Source organism: Scyliorhinus canicula, unplaced genomic scaffold, assembly GCF_902713615.1.
Source record: "Scyliorhinus canicula unplaced genomic scaffold, sScyCan1.1, whole genome shotgun sequence".
Lineage (NCBI taxonomy): Eukaryota > Metazoa > Chordata > Chondrichthyes > Carcharhiniformes > Scyliorhinidae > Scyliorhinus > Scyliorhinus canicula.
This window is the reverse complement of record NW_024055467.1, coordinates 61,567-75,471: the sequence shown is the minus strand read 5'-3', so window position 1 is coordinate 75,471 and position 13,905 is coordinate 61,567. Positions and strand designations below refer to the sequence as shown.

General features: G+C 48.2%; 2 protein-coding genes across 7 annotated transcripts in view; one reads left to right on the top strand and one right to left on the bottom strand.

The window, feature by feature from the left end:
- Positions 1-13,905, top strand: part of LOC119959792 (zinc finger protein 239-like) — a 28,051-nt gene that overhangs the window by 2,750 nt on the left and 11,396 nt on the right. The window contains exon 3 of one of the 2 annotated variants that reach the window (XM_038787881.1): positions 12,387-12,755. The exons of the other annotated variant lie outside the window; for it this stretch is intronic. Coding sequence (XP_038643809.1) covers positions 12,387-12,504 — 118 coding nt within the window. The 3' untranslated portion in view covers positions 12,505-12,755. Of the gene's footprint in view, positions 1-12,386; positions 12,756-13,905 lie in introns of those variants that run through there. 2 annotated transcript variants of the gene reach the window in all.
- Positions 3,794-9,328, bottom strand: LOC119959793 (ER membrane protein complex subunit 4-like). Of its 5 annotated transcripts, none has more exons than XM_038787882.1 (5): positions 9,145-9,328; positions 8,408-8,519; positions 8,049-8,202; positions 6,455-6,615; positions 3,794-4,289 (listed from the first exon to the last, which is right to left on the bottom strand). In XM_038787882.1, the coding sequence occupies exons 1-5, from the start codon at positions 9,255-9,257 to the stop codon at positions 4,239-4,241; spliced, it is 591 nt and encodes a 196-aa protein (XP_038643810.1). In that variant the 5' UTR covers positions 9,258-9,328; the 3' UTR covers positions 3,794-4,238. The 5 variants fall into 5 exon arrangements, with proteins under 5 accessions (XP_038643810.1, XP_038643812.1, XP_038643811.1 ...); XM_038787884.1 differs by having other exon boundaries at positions 9,178-9,328; XM_038787883.1 differs by lacking the exon at positions 3,794-4,289 and adding an exon at positions 4,783-5,970.

Below are 13,905 nucleotides of genomic sequence, written 5' to 3'. Positions count from 1 at the left end.
CTCTAACAGATTAATTCCCTTTGAAAGGTTCCCCAGTCTCTTCCTTCCTCACCTCCAACAAGTGTGAGGAGATTGTGGAGCTTCTTTGTTACGGAGATTGAGTAAATCCGATCAGCTGCCTCTGCTACTTCCCTCCCTCCCACTAACCCACCAGACCAAACCATTTCTAAATTTCCTCAAAGTCTGAGCCCTAAATCTGCATCTTTCTCCAGTTTCACTCCTATCTTCAATCTTCCTCAGAGCTCATCTTGTCAGAGACCTGCCTTCTGCTCCTTGACTCCATTCGCACTAAACATCCTGACCATGTTAGCTTCTCCGTGTTAGCTGATATTGTTAATATTTCTCTCTCTCTTTTGGTACTGTCACTCTCACCTTTAAATCCACCATCATCACCTATCCTTTTAAAAAACAAAACTTTTCCGACTAATGTTGCAAAGTACCGCCTATCTCATATCGCTTTCCTCTCCAAAGTCAGTGTACTCGGTGTTCCCCAAGGATCTACCCTCGGCCCCTCCTATTTCCCATCTGCACGCTGCCACTAGGTGACATCATCCCAAAGCACCGTGTTAGTTTTCACATGTACACTGACAACACCCAGCTCTACCTCACCCCCATCCCTCTCCATTCCTCCACTGTTACTAAATTATCAAACTGCTTATCCCACATCCAGCATTGGATGAGCAGAAATTTCTTCCAATTAAAAATTGGGAAGACCAAAGCCATTGTATTCAGTCACCATCAGAAATTCCGTTCTCTAAATCCCGAGTCCATCCCTCTCCCTGGGAACTATCTGAGGCTGAACCACACTCTGCACAATCATAGAATCTCTACAGTGCAGGACCCCATCTAACCTGCTCATCTTTTGGATCTAAGGGGTAATTTAGCATGGCCAATCCACCTAACCTGCACATCTGTGGACTGTGGGAGGAAACCCACGCAGAAAACCCACGGAATGGATGTGTAAACTCCACACAGTCACCCAAGGCCGGAATTGAATCCGGGTTCCTGGTGCTAGGAGGCAGCAGTGCTAACCACCGTGCCACCGCGCTGAGATGAGATTCTGACCACATATTCACACCATCACTCATACCAGATACTTCAAAATCTATAATGTCGCCTGTCTCCACCCCACCCAGCTCGGCTACTGCTGAAACCCACATCCATTCCCCTGTTTAAATTCCTGGTCAACCTCCCATTCAGTCCGCACTTCCCCTGACCAGAATGTGTCAGCATCCACATCTCTACTGCCCATGTGCTCTCGCACGTCAGGTCCTGCTCACTTCCCCGCCCTGTGCTGGCTGTAAGATTCCACAACCAGCATCTGACGAGTGACCGATTACTCAGGTTGTTTTGGTGTTAAAGCAAAATGTTGCTCCCGCCGCACCAGGAGAACTCCGATGTAAACAGTGTCTGCAGTTGCTGAGCTCTCCTGAGATGAGAATGGAGCTGCCAGGGCTGCAGTGAACCTTGAAGAACTGCTGTCTGGGATCATCCCTCTGAATTCACTGACTCCCCGCTGAACCTTAGGAATAGAGTAAACCTGAACAACTTACCAAATACTCAACAAATTACAAATGATTTCCCAGTAGTAGAGTAAGAACCAATTTGTACAGGACGAAAAAGGTAGAAAAGGAACAAACACCTCCTTCACCGAATTCCCCCACTCACCAGACTCTCGGGGTTACACTCAGTTTGCCAAGGCTGCACTAAGGAACCTTGTATTTACAACCAACTCTTTCTGCAGTAAAATAGTTAAACTGTGACTGTCAATCTCATTTAAACGTTCCAGAGCAAAATCTACAACTTAAGTCAGCTGTAAATGTGATAGAAAATACTTGTGTTCATGTTGCATCTTTTACAAGCTCACAACATCCCAAAGCGATTCAAATTGAGGATGTATTTGGAATGAGGAAGCATGGCGGTGCAGTGGTTAGCACTGCTGCCTCATGGCACCAAGGTCCCAGGTTCGAGCCCAGCTCTGGGTCACTGTCCGTGTGGAATTTGCACATTCTCCCCGCGTTTGCGTGGGTTTCACCCCCACAAGCCAAAGATGTGCAGGGTAGGTGGATTCGCCACGCTAAATTTCCCTTAATTGGAAAAATTGAATTAGGTACTCTGAATTTATTTTTAAAAAATATTTCAAAACATTTTTTTAAAAAAGTATGTATTTGGAAGGAAGAATGAGGAGAGGCAAAGTAAACTAAACGGTACAATTTTAAACAGAATGCAGGTAAAGTGACCCGAGAGTGAATATAAACTAATATTTCAATGCAACAGGACAGGACCATAAGACATATGAGCAGAATTAGGCCACTCGGCCTATCGAGTCTGCTGCACCATTCAATCATGGCTGATATTTTGGTATTCCCATTCTCTTGCCTTCTCGCCATAAACCCTGATCCCCTCATTGATCAAGAACCTATCTATCTCTGTCTTAAAGACACTCTGATTTGGCCTCCACAGCATTCTACAGCAAAGAAATTCCTCCTCATCTCTGTTTTAAAGGATCGTCCCTTTAGTCTGAGATTGTGTTCTCTGGTTCTAGTTTTTCCTAAAAGTGGAAACATCCTCTCCACATCCACTCTATCCAGGCCTCGCAGTATCAATAAGATCCCTCCCTCATCCTTCTAAACTCCAATGAGTACAGACACAGAGTCCTCAACCGCTCCTCATACGACAAGCTCTTCATTCCAGGGATCATTCTTGTGAACCTCCTCTGCACCCTTTCCAAGGCCAGCACATCCTTCCTTAGATACAGGGCCCAAAACTGCTCACAATACTCCAAATGGAGTCTGACCAGAGCCTCATACAGCCTCAGATGTACATCACTGCTCTTGTATTCTCACCCTCTCGACATGAATGCTAGCATTGAATTTGCCTTCCTAACTGCCGACTGAACCTGCACGTTCACCTTAAGAAAATCTTGAACAAGGACTCCCAAGACACTTTGTTAACTTATTTAATAGTAGGGCGGCATGTGGCGCAGTGGATAGCACTGGGACTGCGGCGCTCAGGACCCGGATTGGAATTCCGGCCCTGGGTGACTGTTCGTGTGGAGTTTGCACATTCTCCCCATGTCTGCATGGGTTTCACCCCCACAACCCAAAGATGTGCAGGTGAGGTGGATTGACCACGCTAAATTGCCCCTATATTGGAAAATAAAATCTCAAAATTGATTTTTAAAAACGTATTTAATTGTTTCCTATGCAGCACCTTGTCAAAGGCCTTCTGGTCGATCAACTTGGTTAAAACATCCTAATTGGGTCTTTGGTTTATTGGAGGAAAAGAGTGGGAAAAACAAGTTATACTGAATCTTTCTAAATCACTGGTTAATCCACATCGGAAATATTTTGTTCAATTCTGAGCACCGCACCTTAGGAAAGATATCAAGGAATTGGAGAGGGTGCAGGGAAACCTCACTAGAACAGTATCAGTGATGAGAGGTTTCTGTTCTGTGAAGAGACCTGCGAAGCCGGGATTGTTCTCCCAGTATCAGAGAAGGTGAAGGAAAGATTTAATCGAGAGACTGAAATGCTTGAGGGGTTTTCATCAACAGAGAGAAGTTGTTTCCATTGGCAGGGTGGTTGGTAACAACAGAAGGCAACTTTAAAATATTTGTCATAACAGCCAGGATGGGCACGAGTAGAGATGATTTTACTCAGTGAATTCTGGTGATCTGGAACACTAGAATATCTGGTGAAAGCAGCTCCAGTGCTAAATGATTTTTACTGTATTGAAGGTGCAATAAATATCAAGTTCTTGTTGACTGTCGATAGGAACTCAGTGATCAGCCTGAAATTCATGAGTGTCAGCACAACAGGGAGAATGAGAGGGAGGGAGCGAGAGAGAGAGAGGCAGACAGAGAACGTTAAAGACTGAGTGTTGATTCACTCAGTCATTCCATTCACTGAGACAGTAGCATAAAGTCTGGGACAGAGGAGGCAAGGCTGTGGCAGAGTTAAAAACGTAACTTAATAAGGAGCAGGAGAGCTTTGAGCTGGTGGAGTCAGTGAAATCTGAGACTCGTTTTCCTTTACTGTTATTTCACAGAGGCCTAGTTTTGCTGAAATTCTTTATTTTCACAGTTACAGGATCATTGAAAAGACATTGCAGCTTCTTTACAGCAGAGCCAAACTCGCACTGACTGAATATTTCTCCACTCACCTCGAGGTTATCGATTCGCCTCCAGCGGCCTCGGTTCACTCCTGTATCGGGCACAGTCTCAGAGTTGGGAGGGGTCAGAAGTGCACCCTGACCATTAGGACTTTGGAGCAAATCTCTTCTGGAACCTGGGAAGGGCAGTTGAAAGACCAGACACACATCCATTGGCACACATGTACTCATCCGTAGGCACACGCACCTAGCCACCCTCGCACACGCAATATGCTGGGTACACTTGCGCATGCACCCACACACACGCATAGGCACACCCACACACATACAGGCGCATGCATACACATACACAGGCACAGAAAAAAACATAGGCACACACATATACAAACGTAGACACACATACACAGACATGCACGTATGTGCGCCCACTCACAGATATGCAAGCACTAAATATTCAATAACATAGAACATACAGTGCAGATGGAGGCCATTCGGCCCATCGAGTCTGCACCGACCCACTTAAGCCCTCACTTCCACCCTATCCCCGTAACCCAATGACCGCTCCTCACCTTATTGGTCACTAAGGGCAATTTATCATGGCCAAACCACCTAACCTGCACGTCTTTGGACTGTGGGAGGAAACCGGAGCACCCGGGGGAAACCCACACAGACACGGGGAGAACGTGCAGACTCCGCACAGACAGTGACCCAGCAGGGAATCGATCGTGGGACCCTGGCGCTGTGAAGCCACAGTGCTATCCACTGTGCTACCGTGCTGCCCTACCGTGCCTCCTGTTGTCAGTGGGACATAAACTAGGTTCCCTGTCACATTGTGCCCCCTCAGGTGGATGTACAAGATCCCGAGGCCAATGTGATGGAGAGAAGGACGGCAACAACTACCCAGCCCAATCCTTTCCCCAGCCTGGTGTCCGAGCAGCAATATTATCCTTCAGACAGCCTGACGTGGTATCTGGTGGTAATCGGAGTGTTTATGGGCTCTTGCTGTGCAGTCCCTGCCGAGATTCGCACGTGAAAACAGTGACTGTGCTTCAAATATAAAAAGCTGCCGTGTTGATTGAAAGCTCTGGGCCAGTCGGAAAAGGCACAGGATGAAGACAATCTCTTCCTTTCGACGGGTCACTCCCGCAGTGTAGCCCCTGCCATTCTGTGGGAGGAGACGGTGACTGCTATGTGCACAGCAAGATCCCACATAGCATTATGCAACACACAGTCAGGAAGCTAATTTCAGTGAGGATTTGAGGGACACTGGAGATAACTTCCCTCCCCATCCTACTGTTGCTGCTTGTATTTTACATCCACTCGAGGGGGTGGAGGGCCTCGGTTTGACATCTCACTGACACAGCAGCATTCCCTCAGCTCTGCTGGCTGGAATGACAGCCCTGATTACAGCAGCTTGACTCTCAGATTACAAACCTGTGACCTTCCGGCCCAGGTGGGATGGAGAGCAAGAGCCACCGGGATCATCCGGGACTGACTGATTCAGGAGCCTCCCATCCCATCGTCAGCCCCAACACATCCCTCATTCGTGGCTCAGCAAAGGGAGTTGAAGAATCAACGAATGAATAACCAGTGACAAAATTCACAGTCCCTGCTGCCAACATCTCCGGCCATTCCGACAGTGGTCACAGGTACACGGGCCAGCTGTCTGTCTCTTTCTGTCAGTGTGTATGGGGCAACGATGGGAGGGCAGGTTACCTGGAGCCTGCCTGGTCCGACGTTAACCAGGAGGAAGCAGATTCAGTCCAGTGTCGATCATCCTCGGGCGTTGTCTCTCCGAGCGATGGGAGGAGAGTGGGACCATCACAGGACCAGCCCCCCGCCCATGTACTCCACTCTCTGTGAAAGGAGAGGAACATCAGGAATAGGAGTGGGAATAGCTCCTGGCGAGCCTGCTCCACTATTCAACAAGATTACAGCTCATCATCGACCTCAGCTCCACTCTCCCCGCACTCCTCCCCGCCCCACAATTCTCAAAGATATCTCCACCTCAGCCTTGAACACACTCAACGACCGAACATCCAGGATTCCCTGGGATAGAGAATTCCAAAGATTCACAAACCCTCTGGGTGAAGAAATTCTCCCTCGTCACAGTCCAAAATGGCCGCCCCCTTATCGAGACTGTGGCCCCGTGTCCCCGACTCTCCGGGATTTAGCCTCTCCACATCGACCTTACGGAGTCTCCTCAGAATTTCACACCTTTCAATCGGATGATCTAAACTCCAGGGAACGTTGGACCCGTCGCTCAGGCTCCAGAGCGCTGAACGGTCTCCTTCTCTTCCTATTTTCCTAACTCCCCTCACGTTCCGAGTTCAGATCTTACCTGGGGCGGCCGGAGGAATGCCAGCCAGTCGGAGGAGTGTGTGGGCAGCAACCCCATCACCTGGCACTTGTAGACGGCCAGGGCCAACCCCAGCAGGTTGCCGATGAAGTAGAGCAGACACTGCAGCCAGTGCTGAGTCGAATTCCCCAGGACCTTAAAGACTGGGAGTGAGAATGGGAAAAACAGAAAGATCAGGAACAGGAGAGAGATTGAAATGTTCACAGAGGATTGGGGGATCTTTGTACTCGAATCACAAACAGTCAGCATGGAGATACAGCAAGAAATTGGGACGGCAGGTATTCCGTTAGCCTTCACCGAGGGATGGCGCCAGGGACCCGGGTTTGATTACAGCTTCGGCTGACTGCCAGTGCAGAGTCTGCACGTTCACCCAGTGTCTGCGTGGGTTTCCTCCGGGTTCCTCCCACAGTCCAAAAATGTACAGGTTTGGTAGATTGGCCATGCTAAATTGCCCCTCAAGTGTCCAAAGGTCAGGTGGGGTTACAGGGATAGGGGGGGAATTGGGTCTCTGTATGGTGGCCTTTCAAATGGTTGGTGCAGACTCGATGGGCCGAATGGCCTCCTTCTGCACTATAGGGTTTCTATGATTCGCTGGAGTTTGAGTGAGGAAATCTTTCTGCAATTGTACAAATTGCAGCTTTGGTCAAACACAGCAGGAAAAACTTATGCAGTTTGGGTCTCCTTATCTACAGAATTGCCCAGGAGGGAGGGTAACAAAGGTTCACCAGATTGGTTCCTGGGATGACAGGATTGTCCAACGAGGAGAGATTGGGAAGAATGGGCCTTTACTCTCTTGGGTTTCCGAGACTGAGAGTTGATCCGATTGAAGCAGATATAATTGTAAATAGGGTTTGACAGGGAGATGTGGAGACACTGTTTCCTCTGGCTGCAGAATCCGGAACACAGAGACACAGCCTCAGGATCAGGGGCAGCCAGTTCGGACTGAGCTGAAGTGGAATTTCCTCACCCCATGAGTTGTGGATGTTCAATCACTGATTATATTCCAAACTGATATCAATGGATTGTTGGACACCAAGAGAAATCTCAGGGAGATATCTGTACAGTGACTGGTGTCTCTGTCCCCTCTCTCCCCCAGGGAGATATCTGTACACTCACTGGTGTCTCTCAGGGGGATATCTGTACACTGACTGGTGTCTCTGTCCCCTCTCTCTCAGGTGGATATCTGTACAGTGACTGGTGTCTCTGTCCCCTCTCTCTCCCAGGGGGATATCCGTACATTGGAGGTATAAACCTACCGTGCCACCCCTAATATGTTTTACTTTTGTTTTTATATATTTTATCAACCTTACAACCAGTTGCTACAGTATTTTGAGCCATAGAAATAGAATAACCCCATGTCACTTGGCAGTTACTCACTAACAAACTAACTTCTTCTCCTGTAGCAGAGTAAGACCACTTCTTGAAGGCCAAGAAATCTGGAAAGTAAAAGAGCTCCTCTTTCCCGTCCTTCCCGAACTCCCTCATTCACTGAGCTCTCAGCACTCTATTCTAAATCCCATTCAAATGATGCCAGTTCAGAGCGGTTTCGCAGCTGCAGAATCAATACAATACTCACTTGCCGACATGGACATCAGTGCCTGTATGGGTCTCCAGGCCATCATGCAAACCATCATGATAGGGAAGATGGAGATGTTGTTGCCAGCCGTGTACATAATGAACAGATTCATGGGCAGCTGCTTCAATGGAGCCAAGGCGATGTCCCAGCAGAACTGAAAACAGAAAGCAAGCAGAGCATCAGTAAAGGGAGCCAGGTTGGGGAAGGTCACACCCAGGCCTGGAAATAAGGATGACGGTTAACATCACAAAAGGTCCCTTTAGCACATAGGGTGCAGCGGTTCACCAACCTAGTTAACCACTGTTGACAAACCTAGCCTGGCTAGCTGGACACCGAGGACACATTCAAATCCAACTTACTTTCTCAACCACGATCCGGTTTGTTTCTTGGACGCGGATGTCTGGAAGCTGTTTGTCTGAATATGCGACTGGGCACATGAAGTCAGCCTGACCATTCTGTTTATCACAGCTCCTGCGAGAAACAGAGAACACAAATTGGTCACCTCAGCAACCCTTTCAGGACTCTCTTTAAAGAGGGAGTCTCTCCATCAGGGACCCCACCATGGTGGCAATACTGCCAGCATGAACTAAACCATGAGCAAGCCAAGAGCACACAGTACCACTGCATCCACAAAACTGCCATGGTAATGGACGGCCACAAAAGTGGTTGGAGTCAACTGACAATCAGGGTGCCAATCCCCTTGTCCAGTCCTCTGTCAAATGGCGATCACACCGAATCACCGGAGGAACTAAATTTTAGCTTGAAAGTGAACGATGTTGAATGTCGAGAGAGCCAGTGCAGCACCCGGCCCTAGAAACCAGCAATCATTCCTCCAGCCAACACCGCAGTTGGCACCCGATCAGGTGGGGGGGCTGAAACCAAGATGGTGTCTCAGGGTCGTGACCCCGGGAAAATAAGTCAAGTGGGGTCGGAGTGGTTTCTAGGAGATTTGAAAAGCTGCTTTCTGCCAAGGGGCCAAGTGAGGGGTGAAAGGATCCTGGAAAACCGTGGGGTGTAAAGTTTTAGGTTGGTGCCCACATCCCTGGGTCAGTGTGCGGTGCCCTCCCCGCGGGTGAGGCAGGCTGGCCCGACCTACTCGAGCCCCAGGCTCCCCGCGCGGCCTCTGCACCTGCTGCTGCCGCTCGGGTTGAGCTCGAGGGTCCACTTATGCCAGCGCGCGCGGTTGGCGAGCGCCGCCCCCGCAGCCATGGCAACGCCGGCGACCGTTAACCGTCCCCCCTCACATCTGATCCGGGGAATAGTCCGCGCGCTTCCGTCAACAAACCACACCCGCTGCAATGCGCATGCGCTGCTGTCCGGAAGTCCTCGGCGAAATGCAGACATCGCTCGCGTCTTCCCCATCTTTGTTAGGGGCACGTCGATCCCGATTCCATTAACACTCTGACCTAATGGAGCTCTGCCCCGCACAAAGATGGACACCACGCGCTGTCAGAGACATTGAGATATTGCTTCCTTTTTCCCTCACTCCGTCTTCCAACGTACAAATGAAGTCCAAAGGACCAGATCACCGTTAACATTCTGCAACCAGAAACATAGCAACCAAATGTTAACGGTTTCTTAACAAATGATGCGAGACTTGCTGAGTTTATCCAGCATTTTGTTTTTATTTCAGATTTCTAGCAACCGCAATATTTTACTTCTATTCCCGTCCCATTTCTACCTCACATGTAACTGGGTATCATGAGTGAAGCTACCACCAGGCTCAGGGCTAACCCTTAAAGCCAAGTTGCAACGGGCAATGGAATATTGTGCCTTCCTGGAGGTGCTGGAACTGATGGGAGGACAATTTGTACACATTAGTCAATAGCAATGTTGCTGTAAATGTTGATTAGAATCACGATATCACTGTTATAACCAAGTAATTGGAATGAAATAATGACAGCGATCTCATTGATCCGAATAAGTTTGATCTTTAATTGATTTGAAATAAATCATCTCAAAGAACAGGTGTTGAAAATTGAAATTGAAAATTGCTTATTGTCACAAGTAGGCTTCAAATGAAGTTACTGTGAAACGCCCCTAGTCGCCGCATTCCGGCACCTGTTCGGGGAGGCTGTTGCGGGAATTGAACCGTGCTGCTGGCCTGCCTTGGTCTGCTTTCAAAGCCAGCGATTTAGCCCTATGCTAAACAACCTGTGTTGAATGTAGATGGAGATGTCCTGTTTAATAATAATCTTTATTAGTGTTACAAGTAGGCTTATATTAACACTGCGATGAATTTACTGTGAAAAGCACCTAGTTGCCACACTCTGATGCCAGTTCAGGTAGACTGAGGGAGAATTCAGAATGTTTAAATCACCGAGTAAGGAAGTATTTCGGAACTTGTGGGAGGAAACCGGAGCACCCGGAGGAAACCCACAACGACACGGGGAGAACGTGCAGACTCCGCACAGACAGTGACCAAGCCTGGAATCGAACCCGGGTCCCTGGCGCTGTGAAGCAACAGTGCTTACCACTGTGCTACCGTGCTGCCCATATTTCACTCACTGTCATGAATTAGACTGAGCTTGGTGACGGGGTGGGTTCTGATTAATCTTCCACTGGGGACATAAAAAGGGTAAGATTTGTTCTGGTTATCCTCTATCAGTGGCATATCAAATAGAGCAGAAAAATATAAGGGCATGAAATCTGACTTCTCTCTTCAGAGCTGATGAGAGCTGTCTGTGGACACATTGTCGGGACGTTATTGTCTGTTAAATGCTAGAACTCCACATAACTTCCGCCACAGCCCACTGCTCCATTCATCATGTCCCACTGCAACAGTGTTTTTGTATGAGGTTCCCTCTGGTTCCTGTCACTGAGTCTCTGAGCCTGCAGTAATACATCGAGCTGTCAGACAGCCGGAGCTCACTGATCATTCCTCACTTATCCCCACACATTTCAAACTGTCGAATGTTGCAGAAAATCGAGTCCCCCACCCACTGCAACTTTCTACTGAACTTTGGGGAAGTGTACAGGTGACTTCCCCCCCCCCCCCCCCTTGATGCCCCACAATGTCAGCAGCTCAGACTCCAGCTCAATAACCCTGAGCCCAGATTCTGCAAGTTACAGACACTCCCGCAGATATGATTGTCCAGGATGGCAATGTTCTCCAAAAACTCCCACATACTGCAATCCCGGCACATCACCTGTCCTGTGGACAACATCAAACTCCAGCCCACTTATAGGGGTTATTAACTTGAACAGAAATAAACAAAGGATGTGATTATCAAAGATATAATTTACAGTGCAGAAGAAGGCCATTCAGCCCATCGAGTCTGCACCGGCTCTTGGAAAGAGCACCCTACCCAAGGTCAACACCTCCACCTTATCCCCATAACCCAGTAACCCCACCCAACACTAAGGGCAATTTTGGACACTAAGGACAATTTATCATGGCCAATCCACCTAACCTGCACATCTTTGGACTGTGGGAAGAAACCGGAGCACCCGGAGAAAACTCACACACACACGGGGAGGACGTGCAGACTCCACACAGACAGTGACCCAAGCCGGAATCGAACCTGGGACCCTGGAGCTGTGAAGCAATTGTGCTATCCACAAGGCTACCGTGTTACCCAACACCCAACTCCTGCAGTCACACATGAACCCGCTGGTGTCTCAGCAGGTTGGATGATCGATTGAATCCCTTCCCACACTCGGGGCAGGTGAACAGCTTCTCCCCACTGTGAATGTGTTGGTGTTTCTGGAGATTGGATGATTGAGTGAATTGTTTTCTGCACACGGAGCAGGTGAATATCCTTTCCCCAGTGTGAATTTGCTGGTGTTGAATAAGGTGAGACGATTGTCTGAATCTCTTCTCACAATGAGAGCAACTGAATGGTCTCTTGTCAGTGTGAACAAGCTGGTGTTTAATTAGATCTGGAGAGGTTTTAAAGGAATCCCCACAGTAAAAGCATTTAAAAGGTCTCTCATCACTGTGAACTCTCTGATCCGACCCCAGGCTGGATGACTTTGTGAATCCCTTCCCACACATGGAGCAGGTGAACGGTCTCTCCCCAGTATGACTGCGCCGATGGCTCTCCAGCTGGGATGGGTAACTGAATCCCTTCCCACAGTCCCCACATTTCCAAGGTTTCTTCATGGTGCCGGTGTCCTTGTGTCTCTCCAGGATGGATGATCAGTTGCAATCTTGATCAGACATAGAACATGTGCACTGTCTCTCCTCACTGTGAATGGTGTAATGTTTCTTCAGGCTGTGTAACTGGTAAAAGCTCTTTCCACAGTCAGTTCATTGGAACACTCTCACTCGGGTGTGTGTTGTGTGGGTCTCGGTGCTTTTCCAGTCACACTGATATTTGAAATCTTTTCCCACAGACAGAACAGACAAACATTTCTCCTTCCACATTCAAAGGCTGATGATATTCAGGTCCTGATGAATCAAGTGACTGTGTCAGATCTTGACATGATGTTCAGTTTGCGTTACTCATCTTGAATCCTCCTTGTACTCTCCTCACAATGCATATTCTCACCTAGTTTTGAGTCATCAGCAAACATGGAAATATTGCATTTAGTCCCCACATCCAAATCATTGATGTAGATTGTGAATAGCTGGAGCCCAAGTACTGATCCTTCCCGTACCTCACTATTCAGTCTGCCAACCTGAAAATGACCTGATTATTCCTACTCTCTGTTTTCTGTGAATCCTCAATCCGTGCCATTATACTCCCCCGCCCCCCCCCCCCCCCCAATCTTGTTTGTTAACCTTCTCTGTGGGAGTTTATCAAAAGTCTTCTGAAGATCCAAATGCACCACATCCATTGGTTCCCCTTATCTATTCTGGAGTAATATTATTAAACAAAATCTCCGAGCATTGTTAGAAGGACAGTAGGGGGAGTTCTCACTGCTCTCTGACTAATAGCTTACTCGCAATCAAACTCACTAAAAACAAAATCACTGGTCATTATCACATTGCTGTTTTGGAGGCGAACAGAGACATCTGAAGTTGTGAAAGGCACTATATACTGCAAAGGCCCAGGTTCGATTCCCTGCTTTGGGCACTGTCAGTGCAGAGTTCTCCCTGTGCCTGTGTTGTTTTCCTCTGGGTGCTCTGGTTTCCTCCCACAATCCAGAAAGACATGCTGTTAGGTAATTTAGACATTCTGAATTCTCCCGCCGTGTACCCAAGCAGGCGCTGGAATGTGGCGACGAGGGGATTTTCATAGTAACTTCATTGCAGTGTTAATGTAAGCCTACGTGTGACAATAAAGATTATTATTATTATAAATGCAAAGTCTTCCAACTGCAACCTGGTTACTGTGGCTATCAGCAACAGCATAGACACTCCCCTGTTTCATAATGAACACGTTTTACTCCTAAATCTGATTAACAGCAGGAATAACTGCAGAATTGGAACATTGCAGTCACTTGTGAACTCGCTGGTGTCTCACAAGGTTGGATGATTGAGTGAATCCCTTCCCACACACAGAGCAGGTGAATGGCCTCTCTCCAGTGTGAACTCGCTGGTGTCTCAGCAGGGCCGATGACTCCGTGAATCTCTTTTCACACGCTGAGCAGGTGAATGGTCTCTCTCCAGTGTGGACTCGTTGATGTGTCAGCAAGTGGGATGACTGAGTGAATCGCCTTCCGCACTGGGAACAATTGAAGGGTTTCTCCCCAGTGTGAACCTGCTGGTGTCGCAACATATTTGAAAATCGAGTGAATCCCTTGTCACACTGCGGGCAGGTGAATGGCCTTGTCCCGGTGTGACTGTATCGATACATCTCCTGATCAGAGGGATGACAACTGAATCCCTTCCCAACACCCCCACATTGTCCAGACAGACCTTCCCTTTTCAGGTCACACGTGTGTCTTCCCATATTGGTCGAATAGTTAA